This window comes from Mesoplodon densirostris, chromosome 9 (assembly GCF_025265405.1).
Source record: "Mesoplodon densirostris isolate mMesDen1 chromosome 9, mMesDen1 primary haplotype, whole genome shotgun sequence".
NCBI classification, from domain to species: domain Eukaryota; kingdom Metazoa; phylum Chordata; class Mammalia; order Artiodactyla; family Ziphiidae; genus Mesoplodon; species Mesoplodon densirostris.
The window spans coordinates 25,254,681-25,277,846 of NC_082669.1; the positions used below are offsets into that span (position 1 = coordinate 25,254,681).

General features: G+C 42.5%; 1 protein-coding gene across 1 annotated transcript in view; it reads left to right on the forward strand.

The window, feature by feature from the left end:
• Positions 1 to 225: 225 nt before the first annotated feature.
• Positions 226 to 23,166, forward strand: part of HECW1 (HECT, C2 and WW domain containing E3 ubiquitin protein ligase 1) — a 249,871-nt gene continuing 226,930 nt past the window's right edge. The window contains exons 1-2 of the mRNA XM_060108182.1: positions 226 to 544; positions 10,661 to 10,768. Of these exons, the coding sequence (XP_059964165.1) occupies positions 256 to 544; positions 10,661 to 10,768 (397 nt within the window). The 5' untranslated portion in view covers positions 226 to 255. The remainder of the gene's footprint in view (positions 545 to 10,660; positions 10,769 to 23,166) is intronic.

The following is a 23,166-nucleotide window of genomic DNA, read 5'->3' on the forward strand; positions in this document are numbered from 1 at the left end:
CTTGGTGAGTGTGCATTTAGTTCTTGCCTTCCCCACGTGAACCAGAGCTACAGCATTGGCCCCGAGGAAGATGCTCTATGTCTATTTCAAATCTTCCTAAAAGGGCTGCTCCGTCCCAGCTGGCTTCCCCTCAGCACATCCTCCCTTCCCTATGAAAACAGTGACTGACAGTGTAGCCGGCATCTCCCGCCCCTGCTGACTGTCTGTTTACCCCGACAGAATCTGTACCAGAACAGGTTCTTAGGCCTGGCTGCCATGGCATCTCCATCCAGAAACTCCCAGAACCGACGCCGGTGCAAGGAGCCCCTACGCCACAGCTACAACCCGGGCCAGTTCCACAGCATGGCCATTAGGACCGGCCCTCATGGCGCTGTCACCATCCCCCGCTCCACCAGCGACACCGACCTGGTCACCTCAGACAGCCGCTCCACACTCATGGTCAGCAGCTCCTACTACAACATAGGGCACTCGCAGGACCTGGTGATCCACTGGGACATAAAGGAGGAAGTGGACGCTGGGGACTGGATTGGCATGTACCTCATTGGTGAGTAGAACAGCACTTAGTGCCACGGAAATAATGGTCTTAGCAGTGTGGTTTGGGCATCCAACAAGTACGTTAATTCATAATTCACTTTTACGGATGCTTTACTATTTCAGCAAACTCGATCATTTCATTAAAACACACAATTCACAATCAAACGTGTTATACACCACATTCTAACACACGGAGGACCGCACATGAGGCTTCACCTGCCAGCTCTATTCAATGGAAAGGAATCAATAGCAGGACGAGGTGTGGCTGAACACAAATGTCATTACCATTTGCAACTATAGAAGCTCTTCTGCTTATGAGTAAGTTAATATGAGAAGCTTGTTTTTAAATCCATGTGTCTGTAAGACCAAAGCAACACCGTATACACAACCAAGGTATGCACATGTATGTGGGGTAATTTCACTTTAGTTTTCAACATAATCGTAGACCTCTTTTCACCTGCTCTTTCAAGATTCTTACTGCTTTGTATTCCAAAAACATCATGGATGATACAGACAGTGAGAGCAGGCACACCACAGGCTAAGGAACAGTTGTGCTGGCTGAAAGGAGAGTGACTGGAGAAAATAAATCTCACAAATTTGAAATTATGAAGAGAAATTGACTTGAAAATGTATTTCATCTATTTTACGTGGTGGAATCAGATGTGGTGAAAACTGACACATTCACGCTGGTAAATCCACAAGTGAAGGTTGTAATTGTTGGTGGGGTGAGGGGGTGGTTCAAGTTCAACAGAGGCCAGGCCTTCTGCATTCAGTCCATACAACGAAACATTTGCACATTCAGACACACAATACCAGATTTAACATCATTGACTATCAAAGACACCAAAGGATTGTTATGAGTATTTTACAACCCAGGTCATTTTTATGATAAAATTCGGGGGCTCTAATCTGACTAACTAGCTGTCAGGGAAATTTCTTTGGCTCTTTTGAAGGTTTTGCAATCAGTTTGGTTAGTGTATTTACAATACACACATTACTGTAAAGATGGGAAAACATAATTTTTGAAATTGTTACACAACTATTGGTTACTCAACTAAATTGGACTTCCAAACAGGTAATATTTAATTGGCTTTAAAAAATAGTTCTGGAATCGGTGTTTGAGTACCATCAATCTCAAACAGAGCCTGCAAAAGAACAGACCACCAAACACATTTTGTTTAGTCCATATTGTTTTAAATTTGGTTAGTTGTCAGTATTTCAAAAAGTAGAGATTTCTCGCTGAAGTCCACCTTTCTAGCTTTTTGTGCAAAAGCTCTCAGTTTGGCTGACTGAGCCCATAATTCCTGTGGCTCTAGTGGGCTGGGTCAAGCATTAACTTCCCCCTTTAGACTAGCCTGCACCCTTCAGTTTTGTCACAGGTTCCTTGCCACCTATCCCTACTTTAATGATGATGGTTACTTGTTCAGCACCTTAGGCAATTATATTTTTGGCCCCAGATCTAGTTTTGAAGCAGCTCTTCACAGCTGTACCTTCCTGCAGTGGTGTCAGTGGCATTTATTTCTCAAGTCAAGGAATAGCTGGAGTACAGCGTGACGGGGGAAAGGTGGATACCTTCATCCATGGGGAAAGGATGGATGGATCTTGAGCTCAGCCCTAGATCCAGGCTGGGGTGTAGATCTGGGATAATTGGCCCTGAGAGTAGAAGAATTCACTCGTGGATTGAGTGTAGAAAGAAAGCACCAGAAGGTCCCTATCAGAGAGAGGGGCAGAAGAGGAACTCAAAAAGGAGATGGGGGCGAGATGGAGAGGTAGGATGAGAACCAGGGGACCATGTCATAGAAGACGAGAGAGAGGGTGTCTGAGGAAGGAAGGGGTGGTCGGCGGGATGAAGTGTCCGGAAGCTCCATGAATGAACAAGATCTGGTGTTAACATGACATTTTGGCTGAGACAGAAGTAAACACGGTTCATCCTCTGAGAATCTCAATTTGACAGTGTGTTCTTCTCACAGTAGCTGCACATATATAACTGTGAAGTGATTTAATGCAAAATGCCAACACTTTCGGCAGAATAGCATTTCAAAAGCAACTTCCAAATCCAAAATTCTCCGTGAATCTTAAAAGTTCATCATTGGTGGGTCCTTAGTAACTCACCTTCCAGATTTGCCGTGCCTTGACAAAGAGCAAATCATAGAGCTCTGTGATTTCATCTGATCTGTCATTTCACAATTGAGGAAATGCCAAGTCAGTGGTTCCCAATGCCACACAGCTGCCTACCCTGGCGACAGACCCCACAGTGACCATGAGGACGTCTTGGCACATTTGGGTGCAATGTCACGTATGGGCCATTCCACATCAGTGGGCAACCTAAATGTCCCCATGAGGCCAGGTTTGTGATGCTTTCAGCTCAGCCCTCCAGAGCTCTCCGGACAAACGTGACTTTTCTCCCGCCATAGTGAGTGAGATATCTGGCTTTGGAAGGGGATGTGTGGCCCTGCTCACTGACACTGTCACCGAGTCACTAGTGCTGTCTTCAGCCAGGAACCCAGCAATGGGACAATAAAAGTATTACCATTACTTTCACAGTGAGATTGCATCTGGTTGCCCTCATTTATGGAGTGGTTCCTGAACTGGAGGAGCATGATGAAGTTTTCTCTCCCCTAGTGACACAGAAAGGGGAAAGATCCTGGGGTTTCAGTGACAACTTGACCTGGCTTAGAATCATACTCTGCCACTGTCTGGATGTGTGGCCTCAGCCAGGTAGTCATCAGAACTTCAGGCTCCTTATCTTCAAAATAGAGAAATAATGTTCTCAGGATCATTGAATGGAATTGATGAGATACTGTGCATTTACTGCCTGTTGATCAATAAATGTGTCTTGATTTAACTTGTCAGGTAGCTCTAGTCTCTGGATGCATTATGGCAAATTGCCCTAATTCCCAGGCTTCATTCAGCTTAACCATGGCCCTTAGACATGTGCTCAGTTGTTTCGGTTGTACGTTATAGACAAAAGCCTCTTACCATACCCACAGGGACCTGGAAAGAGATCTTAATTGTCAGTAAAGAGGCAGAAGCTTGTGACTTGGTCAAAAACAAGTACTTAGTGGCAGATTTGCTAGTCATCAGTATTCCTAGGAAATAGTTTTGCAATTATTCATTCAGTAATGCCTATTTGAATTTGACAAGTAAAAGCTAATTATTTGTGAGTCCTATACTTAGTGTTAAAGATTCAGCACACTGAGGGAACAGTATTGTATAACTGGGTTAGGATACATAAATTGAAGAATACAATTAAGACGTCTAACCATAAGAATGCTAAATTAATTAGAGCAGATCTATTCAAGTATTTTTCACCTCTTCATTTTACGTTCCAGTATTTTAAAGACTTTAATATCTTAAAACCCTCTTTAGGATGATCAATTTTTTTTAATAGCCATTCCTTTGACTCTGTTGGAAGGAGCCCTTATTAAAACTGCTGAAACATGAAGTAAGTATGCAATTAAAATTATGAAAATATAATTGAATAAGTAGGCATAATATGCTCATAATTCGCAAACCTTCTTATAAATTTAGCATTTTAATAAATCATATCATTATTATACCATGCTATACCATGCTATCCCTATACCATGCTAGAATTTGCTCAGTAATTTAAATCATAATGAAACTAGAGTACATTCACGCATTTAAATTTCAACAAATCAAGAGATGATAACTCAGAGCAAAATTAAGATTTAAAATTTCCTAAAATGGCATCTTTGAAGGATCTCCATAGACTGGTGCCTGAGGACATATATTCCCTTCCATACATTTTGGTTGCCTTATCTGTGTGAGGTCAGAGATTATGGTCTGTATCAAACTGATTATTTTTTAAATTTTTTGAGACGTCTTCTGTGACCTATCCCTGCTCAATGTTTATAAATATTCCATGTATGATCATAAAGTGTATTTTTGTTGTGAATAAGGTTCACCCTATCTACCTATCTGTCATCTATCTAGAGATAGAGAATATCTTATATATAGAGAGATATAGATATCTTATACATAGATATCAATATATACAAAGGTTTAATATATGTGTATATAATATTTATATATAAATATTTTTGTTATATAAATATAGAGTGGTAACAGTTCCCATGGAACCATGCAAAACAGGACACAATTCGGATATGTACAAGTTTCAGTTCATAGGGTGACTCACAAAGCAAGGATCCTCTCTCCCTCTCTCTCTCGAGTGTGTGTGTATTTAAGTTCAATCACATAAATTGTATATTCTAATTTTCTGTCTCTTCCATTTTTTGAATGGAGAGTCTCAAAATCACTAGCCAAAAATTTTGTTTTAATTGATGCATCTATTTCTACCTTTGCTTCTGTAAGTTTTATACTTTGCAGATTTGATGCTGATTACTAAGTGCATGAATGTTCATGATATTTACATCTTTTTCCTCTACAGTTTCTTACAGGTTATTATTACAGATCTGCCTGTGCCCCCTTGTGCTATTCTTTGCCTTGAATTTTGTTGGGTTTTTTTTTTTTTAACTATTTAAGGCTGCTAGTCTCTCTGTTTTCTTCTGCTTCATATTTACTGGATCTGTCTTTTCTTTATTTTCAACCTTTATCTTTTTTTAAGTGTAGCTCTTTGTGTGTGCTTTTTTATTCTGATCTGGGTATCTCTGACTTGTAATTGGCTAGAATAGCACATTTATATTTATTATATTTACTGTTCTATTAGGACTTATTTTTGCCATCTTTCTTTAGATTCTTTATTTACTGTGTTTTCTTTTTCTTTGATTCTTCTTTTCTGCTTTCCATTAGATCTGTTGATTTCAAAGTTATACATTTTTTATTGTTCTTATGGACTCCTTTTAATCATAGTCCAGTGGGTCTCAGTCAAGGGTAATTTTGCCTCCCAGTGGACATTTGGTAATATCTGAAGACATTTTTGGACGTCACATTGTAGGGGGTGTTTCTGGCATCTGCAACGTAGAAGCCAGGGATGCCACCAAACAGCCTATAATGCACAGGACAGCTCCACCACAACAAAGATAACAGAGTTATCCAGCCCAAAATATCAACAGTGCCAAGGTTGAGAAGCCCTGTCTAGACCACCATATTCACCCCCATTTATTTTTTTAATCTCATCAATATCTCTTTTTCCAACAGACTAGTAGTTCATCCTAGTAGTTTCATATTTCTTTGGTCTTCCAGGACTTTGATTTTCCAGATATGGACACTTTTCCTTTTATCCTCAATATCCCTTAGTCTTTCTTGTATATTTTTGAACTTTTTTTCTAGAAGTGTTTCTCAATCAGATCTCCAGCTTCCTAATCCATTTTTCACCAAAACTCATACACTATAGTAGGATAATGCAGTGATGGATGAAGGCATGAATATAATAGCCACATGAATAGCACTCATATCCTGCACATTAGTTTCAGTGGATTTCAGTTATCACTCCATGGGGAAATAGTTCTATGGTTAAATAAGGATGGAAAAATCTGCCTACATTGCCCCACTTTAGAGACTCACAATATATGTTAAAGGTTTGAGAAACTTGGAGTAAGCAGCACACTTTACTTGGTGTAACCCAGCATTTCCTATACTTTCTTGAGCAAGAAACACTTTCTTATTTCCCAATATTTGCCTGTCAGGTGTTCCACTGTGGAAAACCACACATTAGGAGTTATGGGAAGTTATAGAATAAGTACAGAAACCCAACCCTTGCCCTTAAGAAGCATTTAATGTGCTGAGCCTTAAAATGTAATGATTTAGGATGAAAGCTAAAATTTTCTCTCTGGCTAGGCACCTGCACACAGAAACTCCCAGAATGCTTCCTTACGGACATCAACTCTTGAAGAACTGAAGTTTTTCTTGTACATCAGGCACTCTATTAGCATATAGAAGAGCTGAGGCTGTGCTTCCTAATTATGGCACAACCAGTGAGAATACTTGTGTTCAAAGAAACAATCTGAGGGAAAAGCCACAGAAAAGAGAGTGGCACTGATTTTTAGGGCCTCCCCTGCCATTTATCCTTAGATTCCCTTCCTAGTACAAGAGAACAGAGATTCTACAGCCTTGGCTTTGTACTGTGAAAGGCAAGTAGATTTTCCCCAGATCTCCTGGCCTGCTATTTGGTAAATCCATAGTCTAGAGATAGTGGGAGAATCCTTGGAGATTTTTCTGAGATTGGTTATCAGAAGGCACAAGTTCCTCTGCGAAATGGAAGCAATGTTGTATTTTTTCTGTTGGGCTTAGTTAGTGGATCAATTCTTCCTTTAATTGCTTCTGTGCTCACTTGCCCATTCTGTTCTCAACAGCAATAGTCTTTGTTGTATACCTTTCTATTATAGATTAAAGTGTAGGAAGTAGAGTTCTAGTTTTCATTTTGAAAACAAAACAAGAAAAATACTCCTGGTTTCTTAGATGTGCTTGTTTCTGTAAGCTTCACTAGAACTTTGTGATTCAAAATTTTGCAAAGATCTTTTCTCTATTGTAAACTGTGGAGCAGGAGGTAGGATTCTTCATACTGGAAGAAAAAAGTATCATCCAGCGAATGCAGTCTTTTTTTGAGAAACTTAATACATCTCTATATGTTTTGTACAGAATGAGTAATGCGAAAAATTTAAATGGTACTGGCCTAAGCTAATGTTTCAGGTTACTGGTGGTTTTGCACAGTATCATGGAGCTTTTCCATAGAGGGCTGTATTTTTAGCCCATACTATAAATATAAATAGCTGCTTATTAGATGTCTAACACTGTTCTGAGACCATTACCTGTATTAGTTCATATATTGCTCACAACAGACTTTGAGGTTGGGATTAATACTATCCCCATTTTGTGGTGAGGAAGCAAAGACACAAAGGGATTAAGTATAATGCCTAAGATCACATACCTAGTAATGGTACCCTAACTACTTCTCTCAAGGTGGCTGTAGGTATCCCTGTAATCACATAAACATTGCTCCTACAAAAACTTGTACCATGACAAAGGATGCAGAAAAGGGAACCTCGCAGTAGGGAGCCAGGGGGCTGCCATTCCTCAGTGTGATGGAGGGCAAGGCTTGGTCCCCATCATCCATCCCAGTCCTCTTCTCTTCTCCAGTGCCTTCCTCTAGTGTAGACTCTGGTCCCTGAAAATTAGGTCTCTCAGACTCCTGTGCAGCCATGTTCCAGATGCAAATTTGGTCCCTTCATTTAGAGGCACCTGTGCAAGTTTGGGAAGCTGGGTCGTTCCTCCTGATGTTTAGCCTGTGGTTGCCACAAGCATGGCTCTGAGAAATTAAGCTTTTCTATCACGGTGTCCTAGCGTCCCCTCACTCGCTTCCTGGCTGTGAACAGGCAGCCCTGTGTTGGTGGCAGGAGCCTACTCAGCTTGCCACTAGCTGGTCACTCTCTTTGTGGGTGGAGAAGCAGTTGCTGAGGCTGTGCCTAGCGTCCATTTATCTAGTACCTAATTCTCTGCATAAAATCTCTTAGTGCATAAAATATCTGGTCTGATTCTGTTCCTGCATCTGACCCTGACAATACACTTGGATTCCCAAGCAGATTAGTAACTTCTAACAATTGGCAATACATGCCTTGCGGGAGGGAGCTGACCTCTCAGCACAGATGGTCCAGGCAAGAATACAGACTCTTCTATTTTCTTGCGTGATATTTGCTATGAAGTGTTACTGTTATAATAAGGGAATGGGATACTCATTAGGACCAACTGGCAGCCTCTGAAAACGTGTTTAAACCTGTACAGAGAAATGCATCTTGTTGTCTTTAAAATGTGTGTTACTTTGCCATTCTCTTTGGTTTTTTCTGATTCCTCCCACTTACTCACGCCCATCCTTTTTTCATTTGTGCCCTTGTGGTTCCTTGATATTTAACCCATTCTTATACCCACTATCTTCTAATGAAATTGCCTGTTTTCTTGAATTAATCCTCAAATCTATTCAGAACTTCCTGAGAACATACGTCCTGTCTTGTTCAGCAGTATATCCCCAGGGTTTAGCATAATAACTAGAGTGGAGTATAAATACTCAATATACATTTAGCTAGTGCATAAATGAACACCCCCTTTCTAGGTGTTACTCTATATGGATACCTGACCATGACTATTAAAGTGAATATTCTGGTGATCAGAGTGGATAAATTCAGGAAAATACCTCTCCTTGGAGAATTGCCATAATGAGGTAAATTTCTATCTGGGTACTGAAGACCTAGAGAGCTAGGAAACATTATGCCTTTTTTTTGCAGAAATGAGGCAATTACTGTAAAAGACGTATTATGCAATCATCTTAGCAGCCCAAACAGGGCTGTGAGCACACACTGTGATTATAAAGACAGACAAATTTTGCAAACAAGTGATTTTCCAAGGGATACAAACAGTTCCTGCTGTTAATGAGGCAGAGACGGTGTTACTCTGCCTGATCGTCTCGGCCAGAGAAGAGGCAGCCAAAAATGTGCAATCGACTTAGCAGGTCACAAACACGCTTACCAGTCATCTCACGTAATCCATGCCCCCCACCCCCATGAGGTCCCAGTTATTACCACCCCCCATCTTGCAGATGAGGGCCTGCAGCTGTAGAAATGACAGTATTGGTAAATGGTGCAAAGGTCCTTGGAGCTGGGTCCTTTCGCTATAAGCTCTGCCCTCTTTCACCTCCTCCTCTGTTTTCCAAATCCATCCAGATGCAGGAAGTAAACCTCAGAATATCTCAGCTGCAAAGAGGGCAACCATGACCTAGCCCCTCTCTGCAGAGCTGGGGCTCTGGGCCTCCCCTCGGGAGCTCCTGAGTTCTGGCTGTCCCCCCAACCAGCGCAGTGGATTTGGACTCTCAAAACATGGTTGTCTCACAGCTTCAGATCCATTTAGCTCAGATGGTTCCTTTCTGGGTGAAGTGGGAACTGCAAGGGCCCCATCGAAGATTAAGGTAAAATTCGTATCCCTGTCTTTGCCTGCACTGAGAACATGAGGTCTGGAGCCAAGAGGGAGGCAGTCGGCTCGGTCTTCACAGATCTGTCCTCTCTAAGGATTCTGCCTTGCTCTCTGGGCACCAGCTTGAAGAAGGACATTGATGGGTTGCAATGTGACAAGCAGAGAAAGGGCAGGAGAGGGGAGGAGCACAGTCCCCGCCCCCCGCAGCTCCTCTCAGCACTTGCACAGGGTAGGCTCTGCCCCCCTCGGGCCTTGGACACCCCATGGGGGCCTTGCTCCACTCTTCACACACACACCCTCCATCACCACCCTGGCAGCGCCTTCTCATCCCTCAGCTCTCCCCTGACCCCCTGTTGGCCTTTCTACTTGTAGCTTCTTGTCAGAGCAGTCCGTTCTTTTCCTTCCTCTCCCCTCTTACAAGTTGTAATAATGCACTTATTTCTTTACTTAGTGTTTAAAGTCCGTGTCCTCAGTTGTTTGTGGTTTTAGTTCAGAAAGGTTTTGCCCAACACCGTGGCCCCTGTACCTTCCCAGCGTGGCAGATGGTTGGATCTTGATAAGTGTCTGTTGAATGAACAGATGAATGCATGGCTGCATGAAGGATGGATGGATAAATTCATGGATGGTCCCCAAGTGTTGGATGTTGATGGGTGTCCATACCGGAGAAGAGATCATATAGGATGGAGCCCATGAGAACAGGGCCCCAGATAGAAAGTACAATTGGATGTTTTCTTTATACCTCATTCTCACACCCAAATAGGGACCAGTTAATGAAAGGTTTAGGAGGGAGATTTTCACACTGAGATTCCCCACGTGTTAGAGCTATTCAAAAGTGAAATGAGGGAACTCCCTGGCGGTCCAGCAGTTAAGACTCTTGAGCTTCCACTGCAGGGGGCTTGGGTTCGATCCCTGGTTGGGGAACTAAGATCCCACATGCTGCACAGTGCAGGCAAATAAAGAAAAAAAAGTGAAATGAACTGCTGTAGCAGCAATTTTTTCTGTTTCTGGAGGTGTTCAAGAACCAGTTAGATGATCACGTGCCAGGAGTGTTGAGGAGAGGGGAAGAGATTCCTGCATTAAAATTCTAAAATTAGAATTCTCTGATTCTATGATTCCTGGTGCTTTCTCTTCTGTTGAGCTGGAGGTGGCATTAATATCCTTTGCTCTTTTATTATTTTTTTCTAAATCTGCTGTTAGCTGATGTGTTTCTCTACTCTGCTTTCTTTCTTTCCTGGGAATATAGATGAGGTCTTGTCGGAAAACTTTCTGGACTATAAGAACCGTGGAGTCACTGGTTCTCATCGGGGCCAGATCATCTGGAAGATTGATGCCAGCTCTTACTTTGTGGAGCGTGAGTACCTTTCCCATTCCTGTTGCTCGGGATGAAGCGGAATTCAACTGCTTTTTTCTTGTGCTGCATTGCCTCACTTAGAAATGTGCCATATGTAAAAGATGTGGATTGAATGAGGTGCTTAAAAGACAGTGAGTAGTGAGCTGTAGAGCAGTTGGGTAACAGCCATCCACACCAGCCCGTGGCCCTTAACTTTCTCTCCCTGGCTCCTCCAGGCACTTTCCAACTTTGTGATGCTTGTCCCTTCTGTATCCTGTTGTCCAGTTTGGGCTTCGCTTAACCCAGTTCTTCAAGGCTTCTTGTTCCCCAATGTGTTGGGGAATTCCTTGGGATGGGAATGATACATTACTACCACCAATCTGTTTCTTTCATTCCTGATCTACTGACATTTCTGGATGTATAAACTCATCATCATGTATCTTATTTTATAGTTTCTAAAATTTCCGCTCTCTTTGAAAATAAGTCATTTTTGCAGTTATGGAAGGAATTTTTCATAGGTCCCATACTGGTGCATGAGGAAATATATACATGGGCCTCATATTTGCCACCCAAAGGAATGCACGGACTACCTATAATGTACCCTTTCCCCTCCCACATGGGTACTGGAGAGTGCTAAGTGCACAAATCCCTTCATGCATTTTCTGGTTCATAGCAGGTATTCATTCAGCATAACACTTCTGAAAGGAAATGGAATAGTCTATTGTTCCAGCTGCCTGGTTCTCAGAGGAAATGACACATGGCCAGGAACCTAAAGTTGTCTATTTTTTTAAAAAATATTTTATTTATTTGTTTATTTATTTGGCTGCATCGGGTCTTTAGTCGTGGAACGCGAGATCTTTTGTGGCGGCACGCAGGCTTCTCTCTAGTTGTGGTGCGCGGGTTCCAGAGCATGCAGGCTAAGTAGTAGTTGCGGCACGTGGGCTCTTTAGTTGTGACATGCAGGCTGAAGAGCTCGTGGGCTTAGTTGCCCCGTGGCATGTGGGATCTGACCAGGGCTTGAACCCATGTCCCCCGCATTGGAAGGCGGATTCTTAACCACTGGACCACCAGGGAAGTTCCCCTAAAGTTGTCTATTATCATTTGACTTGTAGCTCACAAAAAACTATCCTCTAGCATGTTTTGCTCCCATTCTTTTCCAGATGAAAACTCTCATTTTCATTCACTTAATAAACATTTTATAAGACCTACTGTACTCCAAAGAATAGAGATTGGAGATGAAAGCCTCAGTGTCTGTCCTCTACTTATGGTGTCTCTGCTCTGGGAAATGACACAAATGCCCCTTGTTTTGCATTCGCACAGGCAGAATGAGTAGACAGTCAGGAGGTTTGATACTACCAGATGTAGAGGCGACAAGACTTTATGTTATGTGGTTGCTGACCCTTGACTTTGCGTTAAGCATGATGAAACTCCCAACAAGAGAGTTCCTTTTCCTTAATACTTACCTCCCCAACTCTGGCTCTTCTGCACTCGAATCCATCCTGCATGCTGATCCCAGACAAAATGCCTTAAACGCAATCCTGCTACCATGTGCCCCCAAGCCTCATGACTGTGCTTTCATGCTACATCAGCTGAAACCTCTCTGCCCAGCTGCCAAACCCCAACAAAACTCACCACATCCCTCAACCCTACTTCTCCATCCTCCCCAGCAGGCCCTCCTTTGCCCTAGTCATGCCAGCATCTTCCCCTATCCCACAGATGGCATCATTTATCATAAAGAACATGGCCAGGCTTGATATGGGGATAAAGAGATGGGCTCCAGCTAGTGGTACATAATATGACTTCCCAAATGCCAGTAAGAACAAAAGAGGTGAAAACTTGCAGTAGCGATTAATATTAGACATAATTGTTGACTGTATGCCCCAGTCTACACTGGAAGTTCAGTGGGAGAGTCCTTCCTTACTACATACCCATTTTGTTCTTCTGGGTTTTAACTAAATGAGAAATAGACATAATTCAGGGTCATAATACAGTATCAGCTCAAAATGGTGCAGGCATAAACACACCTTGAAGTTTTTTTTATCTTTTTAGAGTCAAGGAAATAAGTATTAAGGATAATATGAAACCTCATGACTCTGTCTTCATTCTGCATGAGCCAATGTGAAAAAGTGGGATTTGTGTGTAAATTAATCTAGCACTAGTACCACTCCTTTCAAGGCAGTTCTCCAAGACTTCTGGGACATATAGAGCATTTCCTGTACATTCAGCTCAAATAACAAGCCATTTAACATAATTATCTTCATGAGCAGTATGAAGACACACTTTAAATATCATTAGACAGGTATTATAATGTAAAATCATCTCTGTAAAATACATAAAATGTTGTCATAATTGAGTGAGTGTATTCAAAGTTGGTGAAGTTCCAACGTCCTAGAATAAACAGATAGTTTGCCAAGTCATAGTCAAAATAACTAAAAGGGGCTTCCCTGGTGGTGCAGCGGTTGAGAGTCCGCCTGCCGATGCAGGGGACACGGGTTCGTGCCCCGGTCCGGGAGGATCCCACATGCCGCGGAGCAGCTGGGCCCGTGAGCCATGGCCGCTGAACCTGCGCGTCCGGAGCATGTGTTTCGCAACGGGAGAGGCCACAACAGTGAGAGGCCCGCGTACCGCAAAAAAAAAAAAAGAAAAAAAAAAAAAACTAAAAGTTCAGTGCTTTAGAAAACTGACATGTTTTCAATTGCAAACTGGAGAAGATCCCACTCCACAATATACCTCTTGGACTAGCGATACCTCAGTGCTTTCGGAAAATGGATGAATTTCCATTTTGCAAATGTATCAAATGAATGAATAATATACTAAGAATGTATTTCTGTGCAAATGTAACAATTTGTCAAAAAGTAAAAATTCATTGAGACAAAGCTTAATTGAGTTTGCAAATGATTGGACTGTGGACTCAGGGCACACAAAAAAATCAGATAAATTAAAACAATAGTGAATTATAGGAGTCTGAATGCATTAAAACTGTGTATAATGCTTTTGAGTCTGAATGCATTAAAACTATATAATATGCTATAAAAATTTATATTTTTAATGTGAAATAATTTGCATTTTCAAACCTGTTTGATAGAACAAGTACCAAATTAAAGAACAGGAAGAGACTGGATGTACAGAATGTTCTAATGTAGCTATCAAAGTGTATGCAAATCAAAGCATCAAAGATCCTCTTGCTATAGTACAAAAATGCAGAATTCAGGCCATTATCCAGAAGGTTAGAGAAGTTTGTTATGAATCACAAATAAGCTCTTCACGGTCTCTAGGTAGTAATAAACACATTAATCTAATTGGTAAATTAGACGTTCTTAAAAATAAGTTTATAAACTTTGAACATTAAATATTGAAGTACAACAGAAGGTCATTCTAAGTGGGAGTTAAAATAATAAATGAGGTTTTGTTTTGGTTTTTCCATTTTTCTCTTTATTTTTACCTTTTATTACTTCCTTTTATGAAAGTAGAGGTATATCACTGATTGCCTGGAATCTATTCTAATAGCACATTTCTTTCAGAGTTATGATTCAATTTAGAATTAGGTAATTGCTATTGATTTATATGATTTTTTAAAGGTCTGATTAAATCAGATTTTTAAAGTACCCCCAAATTAGAAACATTCAAAACAGATACTTTCTGTATTCTCCAAGGAGCTACAAGCATGATAAAATACAAAAGAAAATAACTCCTGACTCGCTTCCTATAGTCCCTGCATAATTTCTCCCTGGAGGGCATTTGGCTATTTGACTATAGTAATAATTGCTGTAATATAAGAACTGTAAAGATGCAAATTTTAACACTGACAAAAGAAAGAACTAGTGAAATTTTAGCTTTACCTATCCTGACAAAATCTTACAATGTTGTATTGTTATAGTAACTCAAATGTTATATTCTAATATGTGCAGTTGGGCTCAGCGGGCCAGTCTCAAGACTTCAGGAGCTACCACAGTCTTTGTTGACTGTGTGCTCCCAAAGCAAACTTATGGTTACCAGGGGGTAAGTGGGGGGGGGGAGGGATAAATTAGGACATTGGGACTGACATCTACACACTACTACCTATGAAATAGATAACTAATAAGGACCTACTGTATAGCACAGGGAACTCTACTCAATACTCTGTAATGGCCTATATGGGAAAAGAATCTAAAAAAGAGAGGATATATGTATATGTATAACTGATTCACTTTGCTGTACACCTGAAACTAACACAACATTGTAAATCAACTATACTCCAATAAAAGTTAAAAAAGAAAGAAGTCCTTCAGAATCAGGGCTTGCCTTGCAGAGAGGTATTGATTCTGCCTGGAAGGTATCTTTATTTTGATCTCTGGCCCGGACCTGTTACGTGTACCTCCCTGTTCATTGTCACTCCCCATTGCTAGCAGGAATAGTAGAGTAGTGGGTCTGGAAGGCCAACTGATTACAGCCAAGAGAGTTTCTCCCAAAGGGACCTCCTTTCTCTACCCACCCTTGTGTCAAGTCATGTAATCACAGTCATGATCGCAGCCTTCTCACAGCTGTCCAGGCATAAACCAGAAATCTGCAGTCATTTCGACTGCTCTGTTTTGCCATGGCTTCCTGCCCGCTCTGTACCACTGGTCGTGCATCGCCTGCAGCTCAGACCCTCAGGTTCAGCCCCTTCCCCATCTCTTCCCTCGCTTCCAGATTCACACCCTGACTGCTACCTGCTCTGATTTCATCACTCCCTGCATTTGTCAGAAGAGCAAACCTCAAACCCCTTCTCAGTACATCATTTCCCAATCCTTTTCCATCACGTCCTCCCAAATTAAAAAATAAAACACAGTGGCCCCTGATTACACATAACAGCAAATCTAAGCACCTAGTCCTGCTGTAAGTTTTTTTTTTAATTTTTATTTTATATTAGAGTATAGTTGATTAACAAAGTTTTTAACAACACCCCTTGAGAGTGGCAAGGTGAAATATACACAGGTCAGGGGGCAGAGTTTGCCTCCTTTCCCCACCCTTCAGCAGGTGGCTTCCCAGTGAGAGGCCTGTGGGCTCAGTATCTACCTGGTGTGGCCCTTGGACTCCAAGGCTCTGTTTCTTCATCTCTAAAAGGAAGTTAATGTACAATCCCCACCGGTGACCCCGTGAAGACTGAGAAAGCACACGTGAGGGGCCAGGCACGTGTCTGGTACAGCCAGGTGTGTGGTATAATGAGAAGGCTTTGAATTAGGGATTGCAGTGCATTTCTCCTCTGGGAATGGACATGGTGGTGTCTTGGTGACAGCCGTGAACTGAATGGCTTATTCTGGGAGTTTCCTGTGGGGAAATCCTTTGCAGGATTTTTTTTTTTTGCAACTCCTTTTTGCAAATCCTTTTGCAAATCCTTTGCAAAAATCCTTTGCAACTCCAAAGTTGGAGACGGATGGGCACTGAAGGAAAGCAAGGCTCCAGGAGAACTAGCTGACTCCCCTGGTTAGCACTTTTGGCTGGTGCTTTCTCCTCTGCAGCAATGCGGCAGAGCCAGGACAAGCCGTGCTAGAGCCAGAAGGCCACCCAGATCTGCCCAGAGCAGCCGCAGGGATCCCATCACGTCAACAATCCAGATGGTTCAGGTGACACGTTGGTATAGTTTTTTATTTGAATCTGGACATATTTCCACCAGGACTGCTCTGGTTTTAGAACTGGTATGGCTAAGAACTGCACTGTGGGCTGCCATTTTCAATCACTGTTTTGTTCTTTCCGAGGAGCTATGTCTCCTCTTGTACTGCAATAAACGTTTGAGTCATAGGCTCTGTGAAAGTCTACTTGGAGAGACTAAATTGTAAATGTGTATCATAATCTTATGACAATCATACCACTTCACAAAGGTGTTCCTTTAGGAACAAGTGCGTCTCCATAAATATTTGCATGATAATGGCTATTTTATTATTATGCCATCTTAATTTTACTATAGAATTCCCTGGAAGCCATGACTACCCCCATCGCTTATCCAGGTTCACACTATCCTAAAGAGAAACCATGGTCAAAATTGCACTCTACACAATCATAAAGTAATTTCAGTATTGCTTCTGTTCTTACTTGTCTTTCTTAAATCTTGAGAAAAGAATCTACAGTTCACAGCAACACTCCTAAAATGCACTTCCTCTTTCACCTGTGTCCTTTTGCCACACAATTCCCCTGGTGTTCCTCCCTGCTAAACTTCTCCATAAACCTTCCTCACCACATGCCAGTTTTCTTCCTTCCTTATTTCCAGCACATTTTGCTTTAAAAGCCTAAATGAAGTAATCTTGCTAGAGAGAAGCCTCCTGGAATGGTAGAAGGAGGAACCCAAGCCACCAAATACACAATCACTCACACTTTAGCAGACCAGAGTGAAATGGTTGGAAATATTCATACAGTAATAATGTCTGGGCTGCCAGAGGCCAACATAAAGGTGCAGTGGTTCTGACTGAAAGGGACCAATGAGACAATGGGAGTGTGGCAGTGGGAAAGCAGGGGTCCAGGTGGGAAGACAGGACATAGGAATGAGGGGACACACACAGCAGGCTCATCCTCAGTTCACCCAAGGTGAGGAGCCCAACTGTTGTGTGAAACCATCTCTTACTAGGTCAAATAGTCCATTACATCTGGGACATCAAAATGCATCTTTAGTCCATAGATTAAATATCAGACCATTAAAGAGTGACTAAGCATTGTTACAGAAGACAGCTAGAAAGGTACAACCAAATCATTCAGTTCAGATTTTCAGCAATATAGATAGAGCTGACTTCTGGTTTGATGTGTGTCAGATTCTCCCAATGAGATGAAACCTCTAAATCAGCACAGATAAAGGGTCAAAGGCTTAATAACCCAAACTGAGACTTTTCTACATTTACCTTGAGTTTCCATTTCAGTAAGAGAACATACAGCCTCACCTTCCTCTCTGAAGCCTACAGTGCTGGAGGCCTGCTGGGGACTGTGCTGGTCTCCAGGGACTCTGATCTAGAGGTGAAGGCTTGGTCCCTGCCCGCCGAGGCTCTCACATTGCAAGAGGGGGAGACAAGCACCTCCTTCTTTTTGTCCTGTGTCAGTGAAGGGGACCACCAAACCTGGCTTTGGGGCCCAGAGTTGATCACCACCCACGGATAAGAGGAGCCAGTAGATGGATTTGGCCAGTGGGAAGGAAGGACTGTCATTGGGGGCCAAGAGGTAGAGAGATCATTCTAGGCAAGGAACAGCACTTGCAAAGGCATGAAGGCATGCAGAGGTGAGAGTTGAGGGTGGAGTCCTGAGAAAAAGGAAGAGAAGGAGAAGGAGGAGGAAGGGATAGAGGTTGAGGACGAGAGGTCATTGAGTGTGGAGGGTTAAGTATGGCCACAAGTTCCTTGGCATTCCTCTCATCAAGAGGCCTGGTCCGTGTCCCCTCCCCTTGGGCCTGGGAGGGCTCTGTGACCCTGCCCTGGTTTCCATGTTGAAGTGATGCTGTGTAGCTTCCAGGCCAGGCTTTCAGAGACTGGTAACTCCCACTTCCTATCTCTTAGAACACTCGCTCTTGGAGCCCTGAGACAGCTGTGCTTTCACAGTGGCCATGTGAAAGTTTGCATGGAGACAGCTGCTCCAGCCATCCCCACCCAGGGCACAGCAGAAGGCCAGCCCAGCTGTTACCCATGGCAACAGCATGCAAGACAGCAAGGGAAAGCTGCCCAGCTGAGCCCAGTCACCCCACAGAACTTTGAGAGATGATAATACAGAGATGTTACGTTTGGGGTTTGATTGTTATACAGCAGTAGTAACCATAGCATCAGGGGATCCAGATGAACAGGGCCATGGAAGTCAAAGGCGGGGAAGCTATCAAAGGGAGCGTCATCAACAGGACCTGGTGAGTGCCATCAGAGGATTCATGGGACATGTGGTCTAGAATGCATGGCGGAGGGTTGGCACATGGGGCTTGTGGTGATGTTTGCCAAAAAAAAATAATTTAAGGAGCTGATGAGAAAGACTGCAGGCTGAAGAGTTAGAATGGCCAGTTCAGATTGATCCTGGTCTGGGCCATGAAAGTCCCTAGTCCCAGGAAACCTCTCACACAGGAATGGTGAGGGCCCCCCAGTAAATCTGTATCTATAGAGAAGAGGCAAAGTGTGTGAAGCATCCTCCAGGACGGGTGGCTGTGAGAGTGACTCTGAGGGGGCAGTATGAGAAACAGAATGGAAATGGGCTTGAACACGTGTAAGGACTGAATGCAATGAGCCTACACGTAAGTGCTCTCCTTTATTTAGGATATCCTTGTGTCCACTTCTTGGCAAGGATCTTACATCCTTTTAAAAAAATTTTTTATTTTTATACAAGTTTTGAAGGTTACTTTCCATTTGCAGTTATTACAAAATATTGGCAATATTCCCCCTGTTATACAATACATCCTTGAACCTATCTTACACCCTATAGTTTGTACTTCCCACATCTCACCCCTATATTGCCCCTGCCATTGGTAACCACTAGTTTCTTCTCTATATCTGTGAGTCTGCTTTTTTTGTTATATTCACTAGTTTGTTGTATTTTTTAGATTCCACATATAAGTGATATAATATGGTATTTATCTTTCTCTGTCTGACTTATTTCACTTAGCATAATGTCCTCCTTGTCCATCCATGTTGCTGCAAATGGCAAAATTTTATTCTTTTTTATAGCTGAGTAATAATCTATTGTGCATGTATATATATGTATACCACAGCTTCTTTATCCATTCATCTGTTGATGGACACTTAGGTTGTTTCCATGTCTTGGCTATTGTAAGTAATGCTGCTAAGAACATTGGGGTGCATGTATCTTTTGAATTAGTATCTTTATCTTTTTCAGATATATACCTAGGAGTGGAATTTCTGGGTCTTATGGTAGTTCTGTTTTTAGTTTTTTGAGAAACCTCCATACTGTTTTCCACAGTGGCTGCACCATTTTACATTCCCACCAACAGTGTACAAGGGTTCCCTTTTCTCCACATCCTTGCCAACATTTGTTATTTGTAGACTTTTTGATGATAGCCATTCTGACAGGTGTGAAGTGATATCTCACTGTGGTTTTGATTTGTATTTCCCTGATGATTAGCAATGTTGAGCATATTTTCATGTGCCTGTTGGCCATCTGCATTTCTTCTTTGGAAAACTGTCTATTCCATTCTTCTGCCTGTTTTTTAATTAGATTGTTTGGGCTTTTTTGATGTTGAGTTGTATGAGCTGTTTATATATGTTGTATATTAATCCCTTTTCAGTCATATCATTTGCAAATGTTTTCCCCCATTCAGTAGGTTGTCTTTTTGTTTTATCAATTGTCTCCTTTGCTATGCAAACCTAATTAAGTTTAATTAGGTCCCATTTGTTTATTTTTGCTTTTGTTTCCACTACTTTAGGAGATGGATCCAAAAAAATACTGCTGTGATTTATGTCAGAGTGTTCTGCCTATGTTTTCCTCTAGGTTTTACAGTATCCAGTCTTACATTTAGGTCTTTAATCCATTTTGAGTTTATTTTCATATATGGTGTTAGAGAATGTTCTAATTTTATTCTTTCACATGTAGCTGTCCAGTTTTCCCAGCACCACTTATTAGCTGCCTTTTCTCCATTGTATATTCTTGCCTCCTTTGTTGTTGATTAATTGATGTGGGTTTATTTCTGGGCTTTCTATCCTGTTCCATTGATCTATGTGTCTGTTTTTGTGCCAGTACCATATGTTTTGACTACTGTAGCTTTGTAGTATAGTCTGAATACAGCCTTTTATTTGACGCTGATAAGAGCACCATGAGCTGGGTGCCATTACCATTGCATTTGAGGAGAAAACAGTCTCAGAGACATGGTAGTCTTTGTGGCAGGTGGTGGAGCTGAGATTTAAACCAGGCTTATCTGCTTGTGCTCGTCAGCCCAAGGGAAGGGTCTATGGGCATGCTGGAGATGCGGGACACAGAAGGGACGTTTAATGAACTGAGGTCCATGAGGAGTTGGAAGGAACAGGATGCAGAGAACAGTTAAGGAGTCCAACCTTTCCTGGAAGCCCTTGACCCACTATGGACTGCCAGTCTGAAGTGTGGGTGGGGCAGGATGGGGACAGAAGAGAGGGAAGGAAAAAAATGTGTTATGCTGACCACTCTATGGTGCCCCTTTTCCTAATCAGAAGGGAAAGAAGACGACACAGGAAGAACTCAGGAGTGATTTTCACTTATACAGATATGGTGGAGTCAAATTAGAACTCTACAGAACAGTTTCTCTCCATCCCCCTCAAAGCCACTCAATACATAGAATGAATCTCTTTTACTGTAAGTTGCAGACACATGGAGCTAGAAACAACCAGGGCTGCAGAGGCCCTCCATATCTCTGCCTCCAGAGAAGGCTTCAGCAAAATAAGGAGGGAGTATTGTGCCCATTTTAATCTCCATGAGACGGGGACAAAAGCTCTCTCATAAAGGCCTGTGGCAGGCCAGGGCAGACAGAGGCCAAATTGGCAGGAGAGTATGTGGGGCAGACAAGAGAAACTGACCTAACTAAGATGCTGTGTCTGGACCTACAGCCAGGTATCTGAAGGGCATAGCAAGCTCATTGCCATATGTCCAATTAGACACAGCAGATGGGAATGAGGTGGCTGCAGCCATCCCAGGAGGGTGGCCTGTGCTTGTCCCTGGGGAATCTGTGCGTGACTCACAAGATCCCACACCTGGGCTGTCATTTGGGGTAAGGCTGCTGTCCTGAATAGAGGAATAATAATAGTAATAGCAGCAACTAACTATCTCTGAGCTCTCCCAATGTGCCAGGTACCATGCTGAGTGCCTCATACATCTTGCCCCATTTAATCTTCATGAAAACCCTAGGTGGCAGGGTTTTTTTTCCCCTTTTTTGATAAGGAATCTGAGGTCCAGGAAGATAAATGCAACTGGTCTAAGATTCACAAGTAACAAACAAATGGTGGGGTCAGGACTTGAACCCAGGCAGTCTGACCTCTGAGCCTGCTCTTTAGCCACCATGATGTCCTGATAAGACTAAAGTTGGCCAGAGGGTCCCCACCACTAAGGTGGAGATTCGGTGCAGAGTTCTGATCCCATGGAGGGCTGGATACCAGGTAATACATTAGATAGAATTCTGAAGTTGGAGTCAGTGCTGGGGGCTTTCCTCCCAGAGTGATTGGCAAGGAAATTATCTGGGCATCAAAGTGGGAACCCATTTGTCACTGGGCTAGCAAATCCTTAACTAGAGGAAGGAAAGTCAAGATGGTTAACATGGCCTTCCTCCCCTCCAGATGAGTCTGAGTGGGGGGCTCCATAGTCCCCACCATAAAGAGCTGTGAGAAAGTCAAACTAGAAGACAGAGGCTATCCAAGGTTTCAGTCACTTTCTCCCACACAAATCCAGAATCTCCTTCATTTCAATGTATTTGTTAGATGTGTATAAATCCAATTTGTGTACACATTTTTTAAAGTATTACTTATTCCCTCTAGAAACTTTGAGGAAAGTATCAAACATCATAATTTCAGCAAAAATAACATTTTTAAAGATTTTTGTTGTTGCTGGTAGCACCTCCCCTTAGAGGGGCTTAGTAAGTATTTATTCAGTTAATGAATGAATGAATGAAGCTAGTGCTCAAAACACCTGTGCAGGAAGCAGGAGACTTGTGCTCAAGGGCTACAACCATCATATCTTATCTTTCTCACCAATGGCCCCTGAGCCATCAGGACAAAGAGACAGAGAAACACAGATGGAGGGCAGAAGCCAGGAGGTCTCTGGTCAGACCCACAGCAAGAGGGTACCACAAAGAGAACAGAGTCAACTAACCTACCCAGCTTCCTGAAGTATGGAGGTGGCAGAGAGGTACCACCTTTCAAAGCAGAGGACTCTGCTCTCTAGTGAACACAGCCCAGTCCACACAGGAAATCTCACCAAACACTGTAGCACCTCCTCCCTTGATTCGGGCCCAGGAACTGGATGCTAGAAGAGCCGTGGGAAGGGGGAATTTTCCCTTTTTCCACTTCATTCTTCTCTTTTGACCCCCTGAGCCTTTCAGCCAAGTCTTTGGTCATGCACAGCTGCAGAGTTCTTGGTGAGGACAGAGAGCCACAGAGGTCAGGGTGGTCCTGCCTGCACACCGTGTGGACCTTCCCGGACACTCATCACTGCCCCCATACGTACCTGGAGCCAGTTCAGAGGTCACCCCCAGGAGTCTCTGACATTAGCCAAGATAGGTCTCTAGTCAACTCCAAGGCCATTTTCAAATGATGACAACTATACTGTCCACACCAGCTTTGGACAGCCAGGAAAGAGTTCAGAATCCAAATAATATGGAAAAAGTGAAAACTCCTCACAAATTCTCATGTATCACACTTGCCCAAAATTCCAGAGTTGACATGGTACCCAAGAATACTGCAAAACCCACAAAATCTAGAAGATGCAAGCAATGCCTCATCCATTGCAGCAGCTGCTAATCTAAGCCATGTTTCCCT